The sequence below is a fragment of the Pinus tabuliformis genome, chromosome 9 (genome assembly GCF_031772625.1).
Source record: "Pinus tabuliformis cultivar Carrire ecotype Pingquan chromosome 9, CPIR1, whole genome shotgun sequence".
In the NCBI taxonomy this organism is placed as follows: domain Eukaryota; kingdom Viridiplantae; phylum Streptophyta; class Pinopsida; order Pinales; family Pinaceae; genus Pinus; species Pinus tabuliformis.
Genome location: NC_142307.1, coordinates 258,686,749 through 258,712,263, shown reverse-complemented (window position 1 = coordinate 258,712,263; position 25,515 = coordinate 258,686,749). Strand labels below are relative to the sequence as shown.

At 35.5% G+C, this 25,515-nt stretch overlaps 1 protein-coding gene across 1 annotated transcript in view; it reads right to left on the bottom strand.

Moving 5' to 3' along the window:
• Window positions 1–11,950: 11,950 nt before the first annotated feature.
• Window positions 11,951–25,515, bottom strand: part of LOC149148163 (protein DMR6-LIKE OXYGENASE 2-like) — a 63,609-nt gene continuing 50,044 nt past the window's right edge. Inside the window, exons 3-6 of the mRNA XM_089442093.1 lie at window positions 13,870–14,130; window positions 13,203–13,447; window positions 12,333–12,657; window positions 11,951–12,249 (exon numbers count right to left, since the gene is read on the bottom strand). Coding sequence (XP_089298219.1) covers window positions 11,968–12,249; window positions 12,333–12,657; window positions 13,203–13,447; window positions 13,870–14,130 — 1,113 coding nt within the window. The 3' untranslated portion in view covers window positions 11,951–11,967. The remainder of the gene's footprint in view (window positions 12,250–12,332; window positions 12,658–13,202; window positions 13,448–13,869; window positions 14,131–25,515) is intronic.

The window sequence follows — 25,515 nt, the reverse complement described above, 5'->3', positions numbered from 1 at the left end:
TTTATGCTTGCGTATTTGATTTATTCTAATCCTTGAATCAATTATGAATGTATGCTTCTTGTAGTTTCCCTCTCTTGCCATTCTGCAGGATCTTGGTGTAGCTGGGCCAGTGAAAGAGCAAGGAGCTGGGAGCAAGCAGCAAAGAGAGAAGATTGGATAAATCATTAGCGGAAGACATCGGTTAGTGGATCTCTTCTTCCTCTCTCTTACATCTCATAAAGAAGTAATCTCAAATAGCTTTGCTTTGATTGTTGCTGAGGTACTATCACCCTTAGAGTGGGATAGGGTCATTCCGTATTGGATACTTTTCCCAACAACACAATGACTTAAGATAATTGGAGTAAGTAGGATAAAGTGCCTTGAGAAAAGTAATAAGAGGAATATCCAATTCAACCTTAGTGGATTTGATATCATGCATTATGGATTTTACTTCGGATGCAAGAGCAAGAGGATCATTATTTTGTAATTCAAGAGTGAAGAGTTTAATCATGAGTTGAACAACTTCAAGTGCAGAATGTGAGTCATAGAGTTCTTTCAGCTTTTGCAAGGCTTTGAAAGCAGTTGAAAATGGTGAAATATAGTGACTCACCTCTTCATTTACAGATGCTGCGATTAATGCATAAGCTTTGTTGTTCTTATTTTCCTAAATGACAAGCTCTTTGTCTGAGTTAGGTTGTTCTGGCTGTTTGTCTTCGTCTCCAATGCACACTCCTTTCCACAACTCATTGAAAATGAGGGTGTGTTTTATCATTCGGGACCACTCAGGATAGTTCTCTTTGCCAGTGAGAACTATTCCCACAATGGATATGATTGAATGCATACTGTCACAAAAAACTTTCGTTGCAAAAGTTTTACTCCTAATGGGAAAAAATATAATTTTGATATGACAGGACAACAAATTTAGTTGTCAATATAAATTCAAATGGACATCGTTAAAGTATAGAATATATATGGGTGAGGCAGCGTAAATATATGGTGAGTGACTATGTATATTTATGGCAGCCTAAATATACCAGCGTAAATATATTGTGGAGCAACTCTAATACACAAAAAATTGTACAGTGCATTCAACTGGACAGCACTCTGAACTGGACAACATAAATACACAAAACTTTATAGCGCATTCAACAGAGGTATATATCAGCAACATGATACCATACAATGTTCTGATGCAAGATAGCGTTCACAATGCTCCATACCACATCATTCTGATACCGAGCATATAGTGGTGGGTCGTATCTCGCCTTTATAATCGAACTCGGACCATACTGGGTGGAATTTTGACTAGCTACCAATTGGCTCCGAGGATGAACCGTAGAGATCCACAGCTTCAAACCCTCGACAAATCACCCATCGCCCTCTGATACCACCGATCTCAGCAGAGGTTCCCGCGGAGGATGAATTTCAAAAGATGAAAATGAGTTGGGAGGAGTTTTATGTAGCGAGAAGTTGAGGGTATGGTATGAGGAATATAATGCAATGTCCAGATACTCTTATTTTGGAAGTAGCGCAGTAGAAGTCATTCCATCGCGGTGGTTTTCAGAGCCACGGGTGTCTTCAAAGGTTTCTATTCTGGTTACACACAACATTTTCTCGAAATTTGGCAAGATCAGAGACCTTGATGTTGTTGGGAGCAAGGTTGTCCATCACATCTGCATTGCACTGTAAGGTTTGGGTTTAGTATGAGAGATACGACAACTTTTACAATGTTTTCAAAGCATTTTGTGGTCGATCAATGCAAAAGGAAGGTTCAATACTAAAGGAAAACTATCGTATTGATGGTAGACAACGAGAGACCTCTTTTGGAAAACCGAGAGGGTAGAGAAAATGTTACGACAGAGGGCTATTACGACCATATAGAAAAACTGTGCCAATTGTTAAGATGGCACAGAGAAATGATTATGGTAGAGAGCCCAGAGGGCACAGAAAGGACCATTATGAACAACTCAGGGAGCACAGAGGGCGCAGACAATAATTATGGCAGAGAAAGCTGATACAAGGAGTTACAACTAATTTCGGGAGCTGGCTCTGATACCATGTCAGGCCAAGTAGTAACTCCACGAATTCCGTTCATATTATTCCTTTAGGTTGGTCTTTATTATATACATGAGGGAGACTGTTCACTTCATCTCTCGACGACTGTTCACATTTCTTATTATTTATTTACATCAATTGTATTTATTCACCCAATCCTGGTGATTAGGTGTCATGGCATCCACTGTGAAGAGGCATCAAGAAAGTGCACTTATGAAGATGTTGGACATCAAGGAGAAGTTAGAAGGCAAGGATGTTAGGTATGATGGACTTGTCAATGTGACATGAGGACCTTTTGTAGATGAACTGATGGGGATGTTGTGCATATTTGAAAATCAAGAACATGGTTGCTTCGACGAGACATGGGAAACCTAGAAGAGGTTAATACGACGAGGAGGGTAGAGGCAACTTTTGATGGAATTTGTGAACGAGAAAAGTGTTCTTCTCGAAGTGTTGGATGGAGATGGTTTATAGGAGATCATGGTGACATGGAGATAGTTGCAATCGAGGAAGACTTCATGCTATGGTGGTCTTGGATTATCTATTTCGTTGAGGAGTAGAGGTCAGTTTTGTACTTGAGTTTGATGCAGTATGGGACACATACCTTGGGACATATTATGGGATATGCTGTGAGGAGTGACTTGATGGAGGTTTGTGCGATGAGAGAAGGGAGCTCATGTAGTAGGGACGGTTGATGTTGGAGTTGATTACACTTTGTGACATTTGGACTTGGAAATGGAGTTTGTCGAGATGGTGCTGTCGAGGGATTTTTTTTTTTTTTTTAACTGGAGGAGGATGTCAGGACCTTGATTTGGACGAGCGCCCATGACAACCCACCAACTCATGGAGAGTCGAAAAACCAAACTTAGGCGATGGGCACATTTAACCGAACACAAATGGGTAAGTTGGAGGGGCACGCACACATAATTGAGGGGTGAGTCAGCCAGGTGAGTTTAACCGAGAATGTGTGATGGGTAAGGTGGACACTCGCCCAACATGAAAAGAACGACATGCAGATGGGCATGTGAACGGACGTTTGGATGGGTGTGTTGATGGATGTGTGGATAAGCGTGTGGACGGGCATGCAGATGAATGTGTGGATGACTGTGTAGATGGGTTCACGGATGGGTATGCAGACGCGCATGCGGACAAGTGTGTGGATGGTTGTGCGGAGGGGCATGAAAACGAGCATGTGGATGGGCGTGCAAACAATCATATAGATGGGCATGCAACGATGTTAGCTAGGTTGTACGAACGAGTGTGTGGTTGGGCCTGTAGACAAGTCGACTGGGGTGTGCGGACGTTCTGGCTGACCCAAAGGAAGGTGAATGGATGTGACCTTTGGTGAAATCATTGGGATGATTGGCACATAAGTACAAGTGGAGTTTCATTCATTCATCCATCGAAGAAACTGAACCAAGAGGAAATTTCATTAAGGAAAAACCGAAGTGCAGGACAACAAGTTCCGCAGCAGTGAGTTTCCGCAGACTGGGCTTCCACAGGCAGTGCATTTCCACAAATTGGTTTTCCAGAGGAAGTGCATTTTTTTGGACTGGGTTTCTATAGGCATTAAATTTCTTTAGATTGGGTCTCTGTAGGAAATGTGTTTCCACAAACTGGGTTTCCACAGGCAGTGCATTTTCACAGACTAGGTTTCTCTAGGAAGTGTATTTCGACATACTGGGTTTCTCCAGGAAGTCTGTTTCTACAGACTGGGTTTCAGTAGGTAGTGAATTTTCACAGACTTGGTTTTTGCATACAGTACATTTCCATAGACTCGGTTTTCACAGGCAGTGTGTTTCCGCGGATTGGGTTTCCGGAGGCAGTGCGTTTCCATAGACTGGGTATAGGTTGAGTTTTTGCAGGCAGGGGCTGAACACGGGCAAGTTTTGACAACAAGATTTTGGAGTTTCTACATAAGTCCACCAACATCAGGTTGGGCACATTTTTGGAAAAATTGAGTTGTGCACACTTCAAAAGGACGTGGCACTTTTGTTGTAACTTTTGAAAGGAAAAGCACGACATAAGGGCATGGCTGGCTTGTTGTATTATTATTTGTATTTTGAAGATTATAACAATTTTGGGCATGTTTATTTGAGGAGTTTCCCCCTCCCATGTAGATCGCCATTCATGCAGAGAATTTGTTTCATTTAGACCATCCGTTCATGCAGAAAAATCATTCAATACTTCATTCAACAACTCATTCAACACTTCATTCAACAATTTGTTCAGCAATTCATTCAACACTTTGTTCAACCCGTTCCCAAATTTTCGTTTGGCCTGTTTCAAAACTCATTCAAAAATCCATGTGCCGAACTTGTTCAGAAAACTCATGTGCTGAACTCATTCAACCCATTTCAGAAATTATTCAGGAAAATTTGTTTTGCCCGTCCTTGTGGCCACATTCCCTTGTAGTTCATCTGAGCCACCTGTATGCTTCAGACCCGTTTTCCTTTCGAACTTGGTTGATTTGATTTCTTTGAATGAATTCCCTTCATTCAATATATATGGTGATTTTCCCAATGAATTATCAAACGACCCATCCATTCACTTCACTTGGATGACTCAGCTCGTTTTCTCCACCTGACTGACCTGATCCGTTTGCTCCATCCAGCCGACCCGTGTGACTCTTGCAACTCGTTCAACCCGTGTGGCCCATGTAACTCATTTGACTTGTGTGACTCATGCAACCCATGTGACTCGTGTGACTCATGTTACTCATGCATCTCGTTCAACCCATGTGACTCATTCGTGTGGACACCCTCCCCCTAACTAACCACAAGACCTAACTTGGTGGATTAATGTCGTTTGATTAAATAAGTGCATGAAAACTCGTGGTTGGTATCGTTGGCTATAGGTACCAAGAGAAGAGTTAACCAGGGTGAGAACTTGTGCATTTGAGCTTAATGGTATGCCTACATCAACCCATCTAAATTTGATTCCTTTGGGTTCAAATCACATGATTTTGGGCATGCATTGGTTATTTACTCATAGGACCAAAGTATATTATTATGAGAAAGCTATTGAGTGCCTCAATGATGATGGAGAAAATATAATCTTGCAGGGAATGAAGAAGCCTACATTAGTGAGAATGGTTACAACTATGAAAGCTAAGCGCAGTTGCAAGAAAGGGTGTGTATTGTTTGTAGAACATATTTCTAGTGACAAAGGAAAGGATGTTGAGGATGGGGAAGTCTTAAAGAAGTATGTTTTTTCATAGATGTTTGAGGATGCATTTCCTACAAATATTTCAAAGTTACCACCTTGTAGGGAATTTGATATTGATTTGGTATAAGGAGCAACACCAACATGAAAAGAACCTTACAGGATGAGTACTCCATAGTTGGTGGAGTTAAATTTGTAGCTAAAGGAAATGCTTGATAAGAGATATATTAGGCTAAGTGTGTCACCTTGGGGTGCATCGATGTTATTTGTAAAAAAGATGGATGGTACTCTTAGGTTGTGCATTGATTACAGATAGTTGAATAAGGTGACTATCAAGAACATGTATCCTTTGCTTCATATAGATGATTTTTTTAATTATCTCAGGGGCGAAGCTGTGTTTTCAAATATTGATTCAACATCAAGATATCATCAAGTGCACATCCAAGAAGAAAATATTTACATTACCTCATTTTGTACGAGGTATGGGCATTGTGAGTTTTTGGCGGTTCCTTTTGGTCTTACTAATGCTCTAGCCACCTTTATGTGCTTGATGAAAAATGTGTTGCATCCTTATTTGGACAAGTTTTTGATAGTGTTCATTGGTGAGATATTGATATACTCCAAGAATGAGGAGGAGCATGGAGAGAACCTAACAGTAGTGTCGAGATTGTTGAGAGAGCATTAGTTGTATGCAAAGCTTAGGAAGTGCAGTTTATTTCAGTCTTAGATTAATTACTTGGGGAATTTTGTTTCTAAGAAAGGCATAACAATGGACTTAGAAAAGATTAGAGCTATCATTGAGTGGCCAACTCCTAAAAATGTGGATGAGGTCATATCATTCATGAGACTAGCATGTTATTACACGAGGTTCATCAGGAACTTCTCACGAATTGGCTATCCTATCACATCCTTGCAAAGAAAAGGGAGGAAGTTTGAATGGACTAAGGAGTGTGCAGTTAGTTTTAAGCAACTGAAGCATTTTCTTACAGTTGCTCCAATTTTGAAGATTACAAATCCTGATAAGGAGTTTGGATTATGTATAGAGTCCTGATGTAGGAATGACAGGTGGTATGATATGAGTCAAGGAAGATGAATGAACACGCGCAAAACTATGTAACTCATGATCTTGAGTTCAAAACTATCACTTATGCCTTGAAGATGTGGAGGCATTATCTTCTTGGCAGGAGGTTTATTTTTGTGAGTGATCATAGTGGGATGGGGTACTTGTTTGACCAACCTAATTTGAATTCCTCGCAAGCTAGATGGTTGGCTACCCTCATTGAGTTTGAATTTGAGATTAGATACATCAAGGGAATGTAGAACAAGGTTGCAGATGCTCTCAGTAGGAGAGTGCAAGTGAATCACATTTTAGTTGTTAGCACTTATGGGACAAATTTACAAGAAAAAATATTACATGTAGGGAAACATGATGAGAGGTACCAATAGTTGAAGTAGAGGTTGCATTAATAGGGTGAAAGTAATAGGGATGAGGTGTATCATGACATGACAAATGGCTTGGTCATATTCAAGAACATTTATTATTACCAGATAGCAGTGATATCAAGAAGCTTATCTTGAGGGATTTTCATGTCAAGCCATATTCCGGTCACCCAGGATATGAGAAGACTTTGACAGTAGTCAAGAAGTTCTACCATTGGCTAAACTTGAAGAAATAGGTGGCTGAGTTTATTGCTAGATGTTTCGAAAGCCATTAGTTGAAAGCTAAGTGTAAGCATCTAGCTGGTTCATTGCAACCTATTCTAATTTGAGAACAGAAATGGGATGTCATTCCTAGGGACTTCATTATAGGTTTTCTGAGGACATCGAAGTAGCTTGATTCCATCATGGTTTTGGTTCACAGGTCGAGCAAGGTCACTAACTTCTTTGTAGTGAAGTCTACGAATTCAATTAGTGAGGTAGTTTAGATCTTCATTTGGGAGATAATGAGGTTTCATGTTGTTCCCAAGAAGATCATATGAGACAAAGATGACAAGTTCACTTCCACGTTTTGGAAGGAGTTGTTTTTAGGCTTAGGGACAAAGTTATCTTTCAGTACAACTTATCATTTGCAGATAGATGGACAAACATAGAGGGTCAACAATATTCTTGAGGACATGTTGAAGATGTATGTCATGCATCAATATAGGAAGTGGTACAAGTATCTTCCACTAGTAGATTTTGGATATAATAATGGGTATCAGGAATCCTTGAGGATGAGTTCATTTGAGGCTCTTTATGGGCAGATTTGTAATACTCTTATTAGTTGGAGTGATCCAGTGAACAAGGTGTTGATTGGACTAGACATGTTGGCTAAGATGGAGCAGGAGATGTAGGTTATCAGAACTAATTTAAAGGCAACACAAGATAGGCAGAAGAGTTATGCAAATCATCACAGGGCATTCAAGGAGTTTCAGGTTGGGGAGCATGTGTATTTGCGCATCAAGCCCAAGAGGAGATCCTTGAGGATTGGGTCATGTTCCAAGCTGACACCTCGGTATTGCAATCCTTTAGAGATCCTTGAGAGGATTGGACCAGTGGTCTACAGACTTGCATTGCAAACAATAATGAATTTCCATGATGTTTTCCATGTTTCATTGCTTAAGAGATATGTCTAGGATATTGATCATGTGATTGATTGGTATATATTGTAGGTGGAACCGAAAGGAGAGTTCCAGCTAAAGCCATATACATTTTGGAGTAGAAACAACTCATGCTCCAGAGAAAATCAGTAAAGAAAGTTAAATTGCATTGGAAGCACTTTCAACCTGATGAAGCTACATGGGAGATGGTTGATCAGATGCGGGCTTTGTATCCTTCATTATTTGTTGCTTCAAGAAAATACGTTTTTGGTGCGCACGCGCACACACACACACACACATATATATATGTTATAGTAAATACTACAATGATCTATGTTAAAAATCTCCAATAAGTGGTATGTTTGTTTTGCTTTTCAAACAGAATGTCATTGTAAATACTACATTGAGCTATCTTATAAAGCTCCATAGACAATATGTTTTGTTTTCAACGGTTTGCTAGGCATAGGTGTCATATAACACCGAGGATGATGTTCCCCTAAGGGGGAGGGGTGTGTAACAACCCTGTGTTAAAGTTTTATGTAATAAAAGGATAATAAAGGAAAAATAAGACTAAGGTCACAAAACACGTATTCCAAGCTGAATGCTGGGCAAACACTTTAGTGGGCATCACTTGTGGTTTAATACTGACTATGAAAATTGGCAAAGGAATTGGAAAATGAAAAGAGGCAATAATGGACATGAAATTATGAAAATAGAGGAAAATATGAGAAAAGAAGGTGAAGAGACACAAATTTGCATGCAAGGGAAATTAGAGGAAAAATGAAGGAAAATGAAGAAAAAGGGTGATAAATGATAAAAAGGCATCAAAGAAATAGTTCAGAGCTTTTGTTGGTTTAGTCTTGGTTCCTTCCTTACACTCTCATGCACTCTTGCACACTTAGAGTATTCTTGGAGCACTTTAGCAATCACTTGGATTTGGAGAAAGGAAAGAAAGCAAGCAAAAGGAGGAAAATGAAAAGCAAAGGAAAGTGAAGGAAAGCAGGGAGAAGGGTGGATCAACAACTTCAATACGTAACATGTTGCATGTGTGATTTTCTTCCCGGGATGTGAATGCATGACACATGCATTTGTTTATTTGGTTCATTTTTTGTCGTTGACATGGGTTTTGCCTAGTTTGATAGTGGTTTCAACATTGCCTTACCATTTCCTAGATAGCCATGGTGTGATGGGATTCATTTTTGGTTGAGCTTTGGATCACAGGAAGGTTTTGGAACTAGTGAGGTGGTTTAAGTAAAATCCCAAGGGTTGGGGGTCAAGATGGTTTTCTCTGGGAAGCTCTTGATAAGTGGGTGGAGACAGGAAAATTATTCAAGGTATGGTGAAGGAATTTTGAGGCATCCAAGCATGGTTGGCTTTGTGATCTTGGGACCGGTTTGGGTGAGATCACAGTAGCTTGAGGGTGGAGGTGGTTTGAACTCTGGATTCCCTGTTTGGTTATGTCTTGGTTTACCCTATGAGATCCCACATTTATGCTTAGAATATCGCAAGAGGGTGGTTGGCTGAAATAAAGATTTGTTTCAGCGCAATCTACGGTTGAGTGGTATGCGGAAGTCTCTGAATTAGTTGGATTTTGCATAAGTTAATATGAGCTATTCTTTTAATGTAACTAATGAGCACATGTACTTGTTATTATGTGGATTTTATGGTTGACTTGTCATAGTTTCTATTATGGTTATATGCTAGTTATAAGCAAGGTTCTATGATGTGCTTTAGTTATGACTCTTGTTCATGATTTGATAGTTTATTGAATGGTTGATGGATGCATGGTCTAACAAATGTTGTTGCAACTAGCTTGGGAGGGAATTGAGCCTTCTTGGTGATTCTCAGATGAAAGTCAAAAGTTTATGATCAAATATGCATTCACGACCTGTAGCTTTCATGTTTACCATATGTTTGACGAAATGTCCATCATGTACTAGACATGTTCTAGTCAATATCATGTTCAAGTTTTGAATGGTTAGCCTTCTTATCACATTAATTATGTTTGTGGAAACTTACAAGTAGTTTTGGGTAGTGGTATGGAGGCTTGCATGAAAAAGTGGCATAGATATCGTGACCACATGCACAGAACTAGGGTTTTTAGGTCATAACCACTGGCAGAAAGACCTATGGGTGAGTTATAGCCTCACAGCCACATGCACAGTGTGTCAAGGATGTGGTTGGGGTGTTAAGTAAGTGAAAAAGAGTTCCAGCTCAGGGATTGATCACTTGGGGTGGTTTTCAAGCTCTTGAGTGATTTGTAGTCTCTAAGGGATGCCAGTAAGTTGTCAGTTTGTAGGCCCCACTTCCATCATTGAAACTTAGAGGTTGGGTCATGTCATAGTAGCACTCAACTCATGTTTACCCTGAAGAGCTTATAAAAGTAGGTAAGTGTGGGAGGGGGCATTTCAAATTTGTACTCTTGTAATGGTTAGAATGTGGGTCTAAACCAATGAACCATGGTTATCCCAGACAAATTGTAGATGAAAGAAAGAAAAAGGAGCTTTGTGTTTTGTGACACATCAATTAGAGGGGCAATATAAATAGAACAAGATGTAGTTTAGAAGACATTCTCTAACTATTGAAGAAAATGGAAAGTTTGATGAAAGCAAACACTTAAATAAGTGTGCTCCAATGGAATTGGGGGCACTTATGTAGTTCAAGGGAGGTTTTAAGTTTTTGGTACACGAAGCTTAAAATAAGTTCAAAATAACGAGAGAGAAATCGAAAAAGGTATTTAGGGACTCTACTAAGGTCAAACATGCAGGCGAGAGGGAAAATGACAAGGTTTAGGCTATGGGAAAATGACAAAACATCGAATAAGAGACTAGAATCACAAGCTTGAACCATGAAATTGGAACTAAAACGAGACATTTTGACCAATGTGAGTCATTCTGATTATGTAATGGAGGTTCTTATGTCATCCTAAAGTGGATTTGGTATGAATAGTAAATAGTGCATCATTCACACAAGAATAAATAAGGGAATGTGTGTATGTCTATAACAAATATGCAAATTCTATAAATTAGAACAATAATTCCTAAAACAAAAAATTAGAAATGGACATCAAAATAAATCAAATATGAATATTTAAATAACAAAAACAAAAAATTTAAAAAAATACAAGAAAACTTTAATACTTTGTTTCATTTGGTATAAAATCCTAAACTATCTTATGCCTTTATATATAGAGCTTATTAAAAAAGTGTAAAAAGTTGTGACTTAATAATGGCATATCAAGACACTAAACAATATAAAAGATTAATGAATTAATGCACACATAGATTTACTTTACTTAAAAAATCGCCATATTGATATTTAAATATAGTTATTATATTTTTTTACTATGAACAAATTAATATATAATATAAAATTAATTACATATTTTAAATTTAATCATTTTGGTTAGAGTGATTTGGTGAATATTTTGTTTCTCCAATTATATAGCTTTAAGTCTATTATATCCCACCCACTTTAATGATTTCTCCACAAATTCACTTATAAATTAAATTCTACATATACACCATATTCATATGATGTGACATAAAATTACAAAAAAATTCTCACAATCATAAAACCAAATTGAAATTTCACTTAGTTTCTTTTCTTTGAATCATATACTATAATGCCAAACTGTGCAATCTCTAATTTATTTATCTAAAAATGACATATCCCACACTTTTAAATAACCCAATAAAAACTACTCTATTTGAAATACATAAACATGCCCATTTCTATCCATGATAAAAGGTAAACTCACTTTAAATTTGCTAGACGGTGGGAAGCAATAGGCCAATCAAGCAAGCACTTACAGCGATATTAGGACTGCACTAATATTCTATAAAAGCTATTAGGACTGCACTTACATATACCGTTTTAACTTTGAAATATTGCCTATCGATAGATTTCTTTTTGTGACACAGGATGAGGAGAATTTGGCAGTTTATATAGTTTGAAATAGCCTGAACCCTCTATTTTTGGATGTGATAACTAAAATAGAGTGATAAATAAAACAGAACTATGTAAATTTTCTATGAAACATGGGACATCAAGCACAGATAACTAGCTACAGAGCAGAAATACAAACACAACTGAAAAAGAACAATGTACTTTATACCCTCCTTTGATTGCGTTTTTTCCTATAAAAAAAGGCAGTTAGAATGTTGGCGATGACTCCTCTCACTGAAACTCAAGAACAAAATTTATTCACCACATTATCCTCTAGGTATTCAATTTTGAAACGGTCCAACACTGTCTTGCTCTTTAATTCCTTGCCCCAGAAAACTCTCATGTATTCTCCATACGCATATCCTCTGTACAGAGCCGGATGTTGTTCATCAACCAGAGACGGTGCAGGGGCAATGAAGGCATCCTGTGAAGGGCTATAAAACGTAGAAATTGATATACGTGCAGTGGTCGTGTTCGTTACTGCTCGATGCTCAACACTCTTAAATCTCCCATTGCTCACTACCTGCCAAATCACTGCCATTAATTATTTCATGCTCCAGCTTCTAAACCTTGGAAAATGATATTAGATCAGCTTTTGGTAATTACCTGCAGTTGATCTCCCAAATTGATGAAGAAGGCGTTAGCTATGGGTTTGACAGCAACCCATTTTCCATTTTTGAGTACTTGCAAGCCATTAACATCGCCTTGCATTAGAACAGTGATGCCACTTGCGTCTGAATGACCTGATAAACCCAGGGTAAGATCTGGGTTTGGGCATGGAGGATAATAATTGATAATCATACTTTGGCTGTGTACTTTTCCCAAGCTTGTATTCAAGTAATTAGAGTCCAGCCCTAGAGCTTCAGAAATGGCAGCCAGTAACCTTAAAGCCAGTGCTCTCACCTCCATAGAATACTTGGCCGCGATCTCTCTGTCACCAAAACATAGGTTAGGTCAATGTTTTTGCTGTTTTACTGGCTTGGAATAAGGGACACTCATGTATCTATATATGTGTTTTTTTTGGGAATTAATTCTGAGATATTTTGGAGTTTTTAGATTTTAATGGGATAAAAATATAAATGGAAATAAAATTAATCATTCCCGTAACCTAAGAGGATATAAATAACATGAAAGTAAGTTTTATCATCAACACTAATTTTGGTTAGACCATCTGCAATTTTAGTATTTAGAATTAATTTACAAATAATCTTATTGGTATATAAAAAAATTAACCCAAAATTGTATAACCCAAATTCATATCGAACCCCAATTTTAGTATTTAGAAATAATTTACAAATAATCTTACTGGTATGTAAAAAAATTAACCCAAAATTATATAACCCAAATTCATATCTAACCCCAAAAAGGAAAAATGAAGCACAGCTATAAATCCTGAAAAGTGACCTCCTTAAGCAAGACATCATAAAAGCCCCACAACATAAAACATCATAAATAGAACAATTTGTAATCGATTACCTGTAGGCTGCAGGTTTTTGGGGCCAAGAGTTCATGACTTCCTTCAGAGGATGACATGGGTGCACCAGATATTCTCTCCAGTTAAGGACCTTTTCTTTGTTATTGAAGCGTGTAGAAAAACGAACCCTCTGCATTGGGTCCTCTGAGTAGAGGCATGCTCGGTCCTCCACAGGCATTTCGAAGAATTCTTTAGCGATTTCCATCATGCTTTTCATGACTATCTCTGGGACGCCATGGTTCACTATCTGGCCTCAACAATATATGAAACATGATTATTTGCAGCCATTATATCACAATTTTGCACCCAGCCAGGAAAGTTGTGGGTGGAGTCATCCATGGTGTGTAATTGTGATTTAAATATTTTAATCAGGGTGAGCTTAATGCATCAAATCTCTGTTCTTTAAAACTTTAGTGGAATCTGGTGAAATTTTTCATAATTTAAGTTTAAGTTGATTGGATGAGTTTTCATTATTTTTTAGGATGAAGTTTTCGGTGTATTAGGAGAGATTATCGTTATTTCGAAAGTAGTTTTAGTGAATCTAACCAATGAATTATTAGAAATCAAAATTTGCAAATCACATCAACTCAGAAGAGTCAAATGAAATAATAACCCTAAATTCCACGCAGGGAAGCTGCAAATTGACAGTCTAGAATTGTTGATGAATACCTGGAAACAGCCATCCTCCTCCAATGCATGTTGGATTTCATGGACGACCTCTGCTCTGTTAGGGCCATCAAGGGTCTGGAGATCCACCACCGGAATGCTCTGAGAGTAAGACACCTCAGACAACTGGGGGCGTTCACTGGGAGGCAGGATATATTGACCCTGCACCTCACTTCTGTTCACTCCATTGGAAAGTAGCTTTTCTATAATGACACTGAGGTCCCTCTGAACGTCTTCTGATTTAGATGACATCTCTGTGAACCTCTGCACAGCAAAACAAGTTTCGAATTGGCTTCTTGTAAGAAATAAGTCCTCTGTACACTATACTACATGGAATGGAAGTGCAGGAGCATTCTTAGTTAGTGCTTAATTATTATTATATTAAGAGACATTTTTTACTGCTGGAATTGCAGGAGCATTCTTACTAAGTACCTAATTATAGTTATGTTAAAAGATATATTTTTTATAATAAGTATGTAATTTTTTTAAATAGTTAAGAAAATTTATTATGACTTAATTATTATGAAATTAACTGTGGGTAAAGTTATCATTAGTTATTATTTTTAAAAATATACTCACTTATCACTATTATTCAAGGAAAAATTACTAGCTAATGGTGGTCTTAACAAGTATCTAATTTATAAATGAAAAGTAAAATAACTAGCATTTACACCAGATGTTGCAAAATAATTTGCACCTTCATCACTCTTGTTGCAAAAGTTAAAAGAAATTTTAACTGGTTAATATTTTGTATTATATTATTATACTAAATTAAGCTATGATAAAATATTTGTTAATTAGGTGGAACCTTTATCAACTGCACATGCAAATATTAATAATTTATGTAAGCATAATTTGTTCCTTCCTAATTTAATAAGTGAATCATAAAATAATCTAAAAAAAATAATAAAACATGAAATATAAAAATATAATTTGTGAAAGAAAAATTATAATATTATAAATAAATATCATATAACAAATCCTTTATTATTAAAAAAAAAAAACCTCAATCAATATTTAAACACCTACTTTCTTCTACTTTAATGCTCATCTTCAATTCCCATTTATATACACTTCTTTATTGTTGGCTCCCGTTAATGGCAGTGTAGAAGGTCAACGCTCCCGTTAATGGCAGTGTAGAAGGTCAACGCTCCCCTGTGTTTAGTGGCATATGCTTAAATCTAGCGATGTGTCTGTTTACTAATGGCCGTGTAGAAGGTCAACGCTCCCCTGTGTTTTGTGGCATATGCTTGTATTTTTACTAACACATGCCACTTTTGGTGTAATGACAATCGTGTCTGCAACAAGTGGTATGAGAGTCAAAGGTCTAAGGTCTTGAGTTCTAAACACACACATTGAGCTCGGGTTGGGGGAGATTGTTGGTTCCTCGTTAATGGCTAGAAGGTCAACGCTCCTCATGTGTTTAGTGGCATATGATGTGTCTGTTTACTAACACCTGCGGGTTTTGGTGTAACCACAATAGTGAGTACAACATTTATTTAGAACTCTATAACTCATTTATATACACTTCTTTTTTTAGAGCTCAATAACTTATTTATGTAGTGATCACAAAGAGAGTGAAACGGTGAACTTGCTTTTAGACTCATTGTAATTATGTTTTAATGGCATATTTTTTTTTCCTAGTTGTTGCCTTCAAAAGTGGGGTTTTTTCTACTTGAATATTATATAAGGGAAGAAATGATGTTTATTTTTATCTTTAAATATTTTTTCCAGGTTCAAATATAGGTAAAAACATGTTATAGGGTTTTAGTTATTAAATGGTAGTTTAGAATAATAAAATATAACATTAAAAATCAATATAGGTATTAATATATAAAATAAAAGATGTATATATGTATTTTTAAAAATTAAAGAGACATCTTGACTTTGTTTTGAAATATTGTATTATGAGACAAGAAAAAGATGGATCTAAGTTTATGAGTGTGTAAATTGTTATAGTTAGTTATTTTGTTGCTTGAGTTTTTTATAAAAAATTGTATAAAAACTTTTAAAACTCTTAATATTTCCTCCATTGAGTTTTGAATAAATGGGCATTGGTTATATTGTTGAGATAGTCTTTGAAGGTCATTAGGTGTACTGTTAAGAAATTCTTTGAGGTTAAAGTAATTAATTAAAAACCTATGGATAGTAAAAGCTATCTAGCTATGTTGTGATGTTAATCAATCTATACAAATATGTTTTTAATGGTTGCTTATTACATATTAATAAATTTATAAATGGTGCATTTGGATAATGTTAAGAGGAGACTAAATTGTTAAACTAAGATGAAGTGATTTCACAAGGTACAACTAAATTAGTTGTGGTATAAGCTCTCATTAATGCTATAATATATGGATGGAATTTGGTACATCCTCTTGTGAAATTGTATTACCTAGAATATTTGTTCTAATGAAAAAACCTAATATTTTCTATTTGTATTTGAAAATATTTTAGTTTCTATAATTGTAATTAACTCATGTCTTAAATAGGTTTGGAATCTATGAAATATTAATAATTCTAACTTAAGATCGCTTAGATTATCATTCAATTTATTATATATCAAGAACACATTCATTTGTTAATTTATGTTTAGATAAGTTTGGAACTTATGAAATATTGATAATTTTAACTTAAGATAGTTTGGATTATTATTCAATTTGTTATCTATCTTTATACATTTTAGATGAAAAAGTCAAGTTTGACATGCAAAGGCTATATTAAGAGGTATTGCAAAACACCTTAGTCCTCGCCACTCAAGTTAGAAATTATTCTCTACCAAAAATTGCATAAGATAAATTGATAATGGTCAATAAGAAAAATCGAATCAAGGACTTGCATTATTTTTTTGTGGTCACAAAAGTTGCTAATCATTTTAATTTGGCCATTATAATAAAATATGAATTTGTGTATGAATTATTTCTTCATAGAGATCTCTCATTCTTATTATTGTGACAACGGAGGAATCATGTGTTATTTTTCACTTCAACAAATAGATATTCATGTGGGATATTGAACCCATGTGTAAATGTTTACACTCATTTATGAACACTACAACATTTCTCTCATCCTAGTTTTTTAATGAACTAATCTTGAAATGTTTACACTATAGACACTACAACATTTCTTCCAAATTATTCATTTAATTTTTTTTAATAAAACAAATATTGATATAATAATTTAAATTTAAAAATATCATCTTTTTAACAAATATTCTCTTTTTTATAAATATAAGAAAGTTACTCAATTTCTTTAATCTTTAATATATAATATCAAAAAAAATATATTTAATAATTTATTTCACATCCACAACTATCCCATACCAAATAAAAAATATAAAATTTCTCTAAATATACTTATTTATACACTTATTCATACTTAATAAAATCCAAAATTTATTTATATTCTTCATTAATATTATTTAATCAATAATTTAACCAATTACTTTTATAGACGTGCCTTATATTATTATAACTTTAAATATTATTATTTTTTAAAATTAAAAGTATTGCAGGTTACTTATTCATGATAACTAATATGAATTATATATTAATTTTGTTTATGAGCTTACATTATTCAAGTGTTCTGTATAGTTATTTATTTATTTATTTTAGATTTTTTTAAAATTTTATTTTGTCCTACACGATCAAAATTTCAACTTTGATGAGAGAGACATTTACATATTATATTGGAATGTAGAATGAGTCTCTTGGCTCAATGAATTATATATTATAAAATTTGAAATTTGATCCCAAAATCCTTGTAAAAATAAGGTTTCATACTCTTTACATATGATAAAAATAATGATTTACATAAGACTTAATAGAATCGTTCTCTTTAAAAGTAACATAGATCTATCTTAACTCTGGGTTTACCAAGTGCCTAGAGAGATCAAATTTCTCAAAATAATTTTTTTTTCCCTAAAAGGCAAGATTTAGGTAAAGGTTTGTGCATGGAAATATTTTATTCCTCTTGACTCTCGACAGATTTGATGTTAAAATTGATCTATGTTGATTTTGAGCAACACAATAATAAATTATGTGTATGTGAGTTATATAGTATATACATAACTGACATTGAAATATTTTATTTATGATTAATATTCTACACATTAAAATGTTAATATATGCCCCAATCATATTCGATAGTAGAAAACATATATCTATAGGACTCTCTCTCTCTCTATAAAAAAATAGTTGTGTTATAAGAAGATTATTTATAACAAAACTAATTTTATGTAGAGAGAGTCCTATAGATATATGTTTTCCATTGCTTTTTGTTATTAATATTTAAAATGTTATATATCAACTTCATATTAAAAAAATGAATGAATTACAAATGAGCGAATTTTCTCTCTCTCTCTCTCTCTCTATATATATATATATATATATATATTTCAGATTTTACATATTAAAATGTAAATACATGCCTCAATCATATTTGGAACTAAAAAACAAATACCCATAGGACTCTATCTTTCAAAAATTATTTTTGTTATAAATATTTTTTTTAATGTTACATGTTTGTTTGTTTATATATATAAAATTAATTTTTATATATGCAAAATTTAAAGAAAGGTTTGTACATGGAAATATTCCATTACTCTTGACTCTTGGTAAATTCGAAATTAAAATGGATCTATGTTGATTTTGAGCAACACAATAATAAAATGTGTGTGTATATTATATAGTATATGCATAACTCACATTGAAATATTTTATTTGTGATTCACATTCTACACATTAAAATGTTAATACATGCCAGTTTATTTATGATTCACATTCTACACATTAAAATGTTAATACATGCCCCAATCATATTAGGCAGTAGAAAACATATATCTATAGGGCTCTCTCTATTTAAAAAAAATAGTTTTGTTATAAGAGAGATTATTTATAACAAAACAAATTTTTATAGAGAGAGAGTCTTATAGATAAATGTTTTCTACTACTTTTTGTTACTAATAGTTTAAATGTTATATGTCAACTCCATAATAAAAAATGAACGAATTCTTTCTCTTTCTAAATATAAAATCCATATTAATTGTTTTTAATATATATATATATATATATATATATATATATATATATATATGAATTTTACACATTGAAATGTAAATACATGCCCTGATGATATTTGGAAGTAGAAAACAAATACCCATGGGTCTCTCTCTTTCTAAAATTATTTTTGTTATAAATTATTTTTTTTAAATGTTACATGTTTAAAAGAAAAATAACATCAAGTTTAAATTTTAGAAAATACGAGCTCTAGTAGTGTTTTGCCCCTCCATCCCATAAAATTTCTGAAATCTTCGAAAAATATAACACAGACATGACATACTTGATCTATGATCCTTCTCTAATTAGCAGTCATTGGTAGATGGATGAGCATGCGAGCTTAGGGGTGGGGGGGAGAACCCCTCCTATCGTAAATTAGTGACAGGAGAAACTAGCGCCAAGGTTGGCTCATGTAGGGGTGAAAAATAGGAAGGCGACAACAATGGAAACCCTGCCATGGGGGTGTAATGGCAAGGACAAATCAAGGGCCAATGCCTACCGAGAGTAGCCAACAAAACCGATATTTGTGATTCCAAACAATAAATTGGAAGAATACTAAAAATATATGAAAGATCACGCATTAATTTGCAATTTTATAGGGATTTGGCCATCAGAGAAGGATCTTATTAAAGTGATTCAATTAAAATGGAAACCAAAAGGCCACATAGATTTGAAGCTTAGAGCCAAAGGATTTTTTATTGTGATCTTCACTAGACTTGAGGATAAGGAGTGGGTTTTTGAAAATGTGTCATATTTCTTCTATAATGCGGGTTTATTCATGTGATTGTAGGAGGAATGTTATAACCTAGATTAGGAAACGTTTATGGCAACACAAATATGGGTTCAATTATACACCTATCCTATCGATTTTTGGGATTTGGAGGTCCTAGAGGGAATTAGAAACTCCATAGGACAATTTGTCAAAGTGGTTGATTCTCCGAGAAGGGGACACTATACCTCGTATGTAAGGATATGCATCTATATGAATATCCCTGAGTCTCTGCCTGAGTATATTGAGATGAAATATCAGGATGAATTCTAACACCAACCCATGGATTATGAGCGTATACCTTTTCGATGTCAAAAATGCCATCAATATGGACATTTGTTCCGAGAGTACCGTCGAAATAAAATAGGCACAATGGTACATGAAGACCATAAAGAAAACCCTAAAAATCAGGATGAGAACGAGGGTTTCCAAGTTGTTACCAATAAAAGGAAGAGCCAGAAAAAAACCAGATCGGTTCCCAAAAAACACAAAATAAAAATAAAGGTAGCAATAATAGGTATGAAGTGTTTGTGGAAGTAAACAAACAACCGAAGGAATCAGTCCAATCGACATGCAATGAAGGGGAGGGTGCTATGCCTAAAGGAAACAATAAACCAAAGCAAAAAGCTCAAGAAGAGTAGACAAATCGGGAGGAAGTTGAAAGGGAAAAAGATCAAGAGATCATGGAAATTGATGGGGTAGGAGATGATCTAAGCATCGAAGAATTAAATCTCAAATGGCTACTAAATGAATGAAAACATCTGAATGAATGTTTCATACTAGAGGACCAAAAGAGATTGTACCAAGACCCAGTTCAGAAGTATCAGGCTAAGAAAAGCCAAGAAACTAGGGATAAACAAGGAAGTTTGGAATCCCAAGCTCCAACAGGCCCTAACATAACATATAGGCTAAAGGGGGCAAGAAGAGAGGAAGAAATAATTTTCAAGAATCCATCAAAATATTGGGAGATATATTAATTAACTTAGGAAGGGTGGTACTACTTTCAACGATCTTCCACCAAATTAACAAGTCTTCCCAATGATTATTGTTTCGTGGAATGTGAGAGGTCTCAATAGCCAAGGAAAGCGAAGGTATCTTAAGGAAAGGGTCAACCAAGAATGAAGCATACTTCAAGAAAATAACGTACCAAAATATCAACTAAAGGACATCGTAAAAGGTTTCAATCCCCATTATGAGATGATGGTGTTGGATGCTCGTGGAAGCACGAGAGGGCTAGAATTTCTATGGAACCCTATGGTGATAATGTTTGATGATGGGATAACTTACCCTAGAATTCTCTTGGGGAGATTATGACATATCGGGAACTGAAGATGGGCCATAATATCGGTTGTTTATGGTCCCCACATTATAGGAGGAAAAGTTGCTTTCCTCCAAAATATAGGAAAGTTGTGAAGGATATGTTCAGAGGATTTATGGATTCTAGGTGGTGATCTTAATCTTATCTCATGGATGGAAGAAAAAAAGGGTGGAATTCATAGACTACACCCATAGATGGAAGCATTTAGAGATATAACCGAAGACCTAAGACTAGTGGATGTCCCAACTATAAATGGAATCTAAACTTAGAATAGTCACCGGGGAGGAGTCCATCAGGTGGCTTCTCGTCTGGATAGGTTTCTCGTATCAGATAAAATGGTAAGCATAGATATTTTCTTTAATTCCTCCATCCTTCCATGCTCATGATCTGATCATTGGCCGATAAGACTCAAGCTAGCCCCCTCAAACTTTCCATTTATATTTGAATCATTTTGGCTCAGGGACCAGGCATTCATGGGAAAGATGGAACCCTGCTGGAAGGCTATTACAATGCAAGGTAGAAATTACATGCATACTTTTCTACTCAAACTAAAATATCTTAAACAACAAATCAAAATATGGAATAAATCTGAGTTTGGGAATATAATAGTTAAGAAATGTCGATTGCAAGATAAAATGCAAGGAATACAACAAAAGATGATCCTAGAACGCCGCTCATAAACATTGGAACATGAATAAGGGTAGGTCGTCAATCAAATAGAGGAAACGTGGAAACAGGAAGAAATCCTCTACAAACAAAAATCGAGAGTCCAATGGCTTTGGCAAGGTGAGAAGAACACTAGTTTTATTCATAAGTCTATGATTTAGCATCGATAGCAGAACATGATATTCTCCTCAAAGGATAACAAGGGGAACCGCCTCACCCGACATGAGGAAATGGAGGGCCTTTTAGTAGATCATTTCAAACCCTTTCATCAGAGCTAGATCTAGACATATTAGAAGTCATCCATTGAATAACTAGGCACATCCCGCAATTGGTCAATCAAGATCAAAACCTTGCCCTCATGAGGGAAGTCACTATCAATGAGGTCAAAGAAGTAGTTAAAGGAATGGAAAAAAGCGCTTGAGGGCTAGATGGATTCACTGTCAAATTCTTTCAAGCGACTTGACACTTCATTAGACAGGACATTTTAAATGTGGTGGAAGAATCTAGGTGGTCTCAAAAGGTAAATCCTAGATTGAACTCTACCTTCATTTCTTTAATTCCAAAAGTTTCTCATTCAGAGGGTCCATTTAGGTTCAGGCCCATTTCTCTATGTAACGTTATATAAAAGAATCATATCCAGTATCATGGCCAAAAGGCTTAAGCCCCCCTTTCCCAAGCTCATCTCTCCATAAAAAACCAGTTTAGTGGAAGGCTGCCAAATCCTGGATGGAATTATTACCTCTCAGAAAATAGTCCACTCCTTGAAACAACTCAAATCTCTAGGAATGATGATAAAACTTTACCTCTCTAAGGACTATGACCCACTTAGTTGGTCATACCTTCTGAGTATCCTCAGGGACTATGGTTTTGACTCAAGGTGGTTTCAATGGGTTTCTTCCCTTATTTCTACTCTTGTTTTCTGAATTATGATCAATGGCTCCCCCTTGAGATCCTTTAATCCCTCAAGAGGTTTATGCCAAGGTGATCCCTTGCCTCCCTTATTATTTATCTTGGTGGCTGAAGGATTAGGAAGATACATTCAATGGGCCTCCAGAGCTTCTCAAATCAAAGGTCTTTGTCTCCGGGGTAATGATATGCATATCACTCATCAACAATTCATGGACAACATAATGATTTTCTGCATAGTATCCTTGAGGGAAGCACATTGGTTAAAAAACATTTTGGATGAGCTTATGCAAGATTTTGGAACTCTGCTAAACAACGAAAAATCCAATATATTTTTCTTCAATACGCCGAAGACCATCCAAACTTTTCTATCTAGAACACTAGGCTTTGGATTTGGACTCCGTCCTATCAAATACTTTGGCATGCCTTTGTTTTCAATTCCCTAAGGACAACCTACTTGAAGGAGCTTCTTCAAAAGATTCATACTAAGCTTAATGGCTTGGTGTTTAGATCCTTGAACCTTGCATGTAGAGTAGTCCTTTTGAAACCCATTTTACAATCAATCCTGGTCTATGAACTTTTGGTTTTAGTTCCTCCTAAGTCTTCCTGTATAGCTATGACAGATATCTTCAAAACAAAAATGGATAGGAGCACAAAAAGCTAAAAAATGGGCTCTGGTATCTTGGACTAATGTTATTAAACCAAACTAGAAGTGGTTCTTGGATCGGGAGACTCGAAGATTCTAGACAAATTGCTTGGGGCCAAATTATGGTGGCGTTATTTAAAGGGAGGCTCTGATCTCTGAAGAACATATGGACAAGAAAATATAGTATGTAGAGTTATTCAGGATCTAAACTAAGATATATGAATGTCCCCAAGGGTTCCTCAACTTGGAACTTAGCCACCAACAACAGAGATCTTGTCAGACACCACATATTCTAGGAAATCTAGGATGGAAAAAGTTCCTTCTTCAAGTAAGATGATTGGAAGCAACATGGGAGGTCGTTTTGTCGACAAAACCTTAGTGAAATATTCCTTTTCATAAGAAGCCAAAATTGTGCCACAGCATATAAGCTTTGGAAACCCATACAGAATAATATGAATTGGATGCAATGGAAGGACCAAAATGACTGAGTGGACCCTTCATTAAATAATCAATGGAAGGTGTTAAGCAAATAATTACAGCCTAGGAATGTTATGAAACCAACTCACAAAAGGATAGAAAAGATAGATCAACGCCTTATAATTCAGCCTCTTCGAGGGGGCAACCTCCTTTGCATTACACAAATGAATGATTCTTTGATGATTCAAATGAAAAAACCTCCTTTCTATATATAGGAGTCTAAGGAGTCACAATATAACACAACCAACCTAACAATAATAATATAAAGGCAAAAAAATAACAATAGAGGGATTCTATGGGGCACAATAATAACAATATGGGGACAATAGGGGCACAACAATATTAATAAGGGATACAACTACAATAGTAATGGGGTAATCACTAGTATTATAGGGACCTAACATGCCCCTCTCCTTCAAAAAAGTGTTTTCCTCAATGTTTCAGTAGTTCGGGATGCTTTTGTATAAAATTCTCATCCTCCCATGTGGAATCTTCAGTGGATAAGTTCTTCCACTTGATGAGATACTTCGAAATTGATCGATTTCATAGCTGTCAAGTTCTTGTTTCTGTGACTGCTTCCGGTTCCAATATAATTTTTCCTTCCTCGTCAAGTTCTGGTAATATTCTTTGAATTGGGAGCTTGTCACCTATAACCTTCTTTAAACATGAAACATGGAAAACTAGGTGCACTCGAGAAGCTGCAGGAAGCTCCAATTTGTATGCCATAGTACCACTCATTTGCAACACCTTGTACGGACCATAATACTTTGGTGATAATTTATTATCCTTCTTAGCTTGCTTGAGGGACATTTGTTTATATGGTTGTAGCCATAGGAATACCCAATCACCTACATCAAAAATTCTTTCACTGCAATGTTGATCTACCTATTGTTTCATTCTATTCTGTGCCAACACGAGGTTATCCTTTAAGAGTTGAAGGAATTGTTGTTCATGCTCAATGTGATGTTCCACTACTTGAACCTTAGAATTTTCTCTTAAATATGATGTGATGGATGGTGGCTGATATCCATAAAGTGGCATAAATGGAGTAATTTTTTTTGCTGTATGGAAGGAAGTGTTATACCACCATTCAGCCAGAGGTAACCATTTGACCCATTGTGTCTGTTTATCAGATACAAAGCAACGAATATATCCTTCCAAACATTTGTTTACTATCTCAGTTTTCCCATGAGACTGGGGATGATAAGATGAGCTATGAGCTAACTGAGTACCGAGACAAGAAAATAATTCTATCCAAAAATTTCTAGTGAAAATGTGATCTCTATCACTTATAATAATCTTCGGGTTTCCATGTAGCTTTTGAATTGTTTCCATAAATGCAGTAGAAACTGTACTAGATTTAAATGGATGTGATAATGCAAAAAAGTGTGCATACTTGGTAAGTCTGTCAACTACCACCATGATGACACTCTTTCCCTCAGACTTGGGTAAACCTGTGATAAAATCCATTAAAAACTCCTCCCAATGTTGGCTTGGAATGGATAAAGGTTGTAATAGACCCGGGGTCTTAATTGTTTCAACTTTATTTTGTTGGCAAACCAAACATTCTGCCACAAACTTTTGAATATCTGATTTAAGGCCATCCCAAAAAAATTCCTTCTTAACACTGTGGTAAGTTTTTAAAAATCCTGAGTGCCCTCCTAAGGGAGAAGTGTGCAATTTCATATGAATCTTTTGTTTGAGTTGGGAATTCTTCCAGAGGTATAAGCGATCTTTGTACCATAACGAATCATTTTACTAGATAAATGTATTAGATTTACTGGAATCTTGTTGTAACTTTCGAATAAGTGCC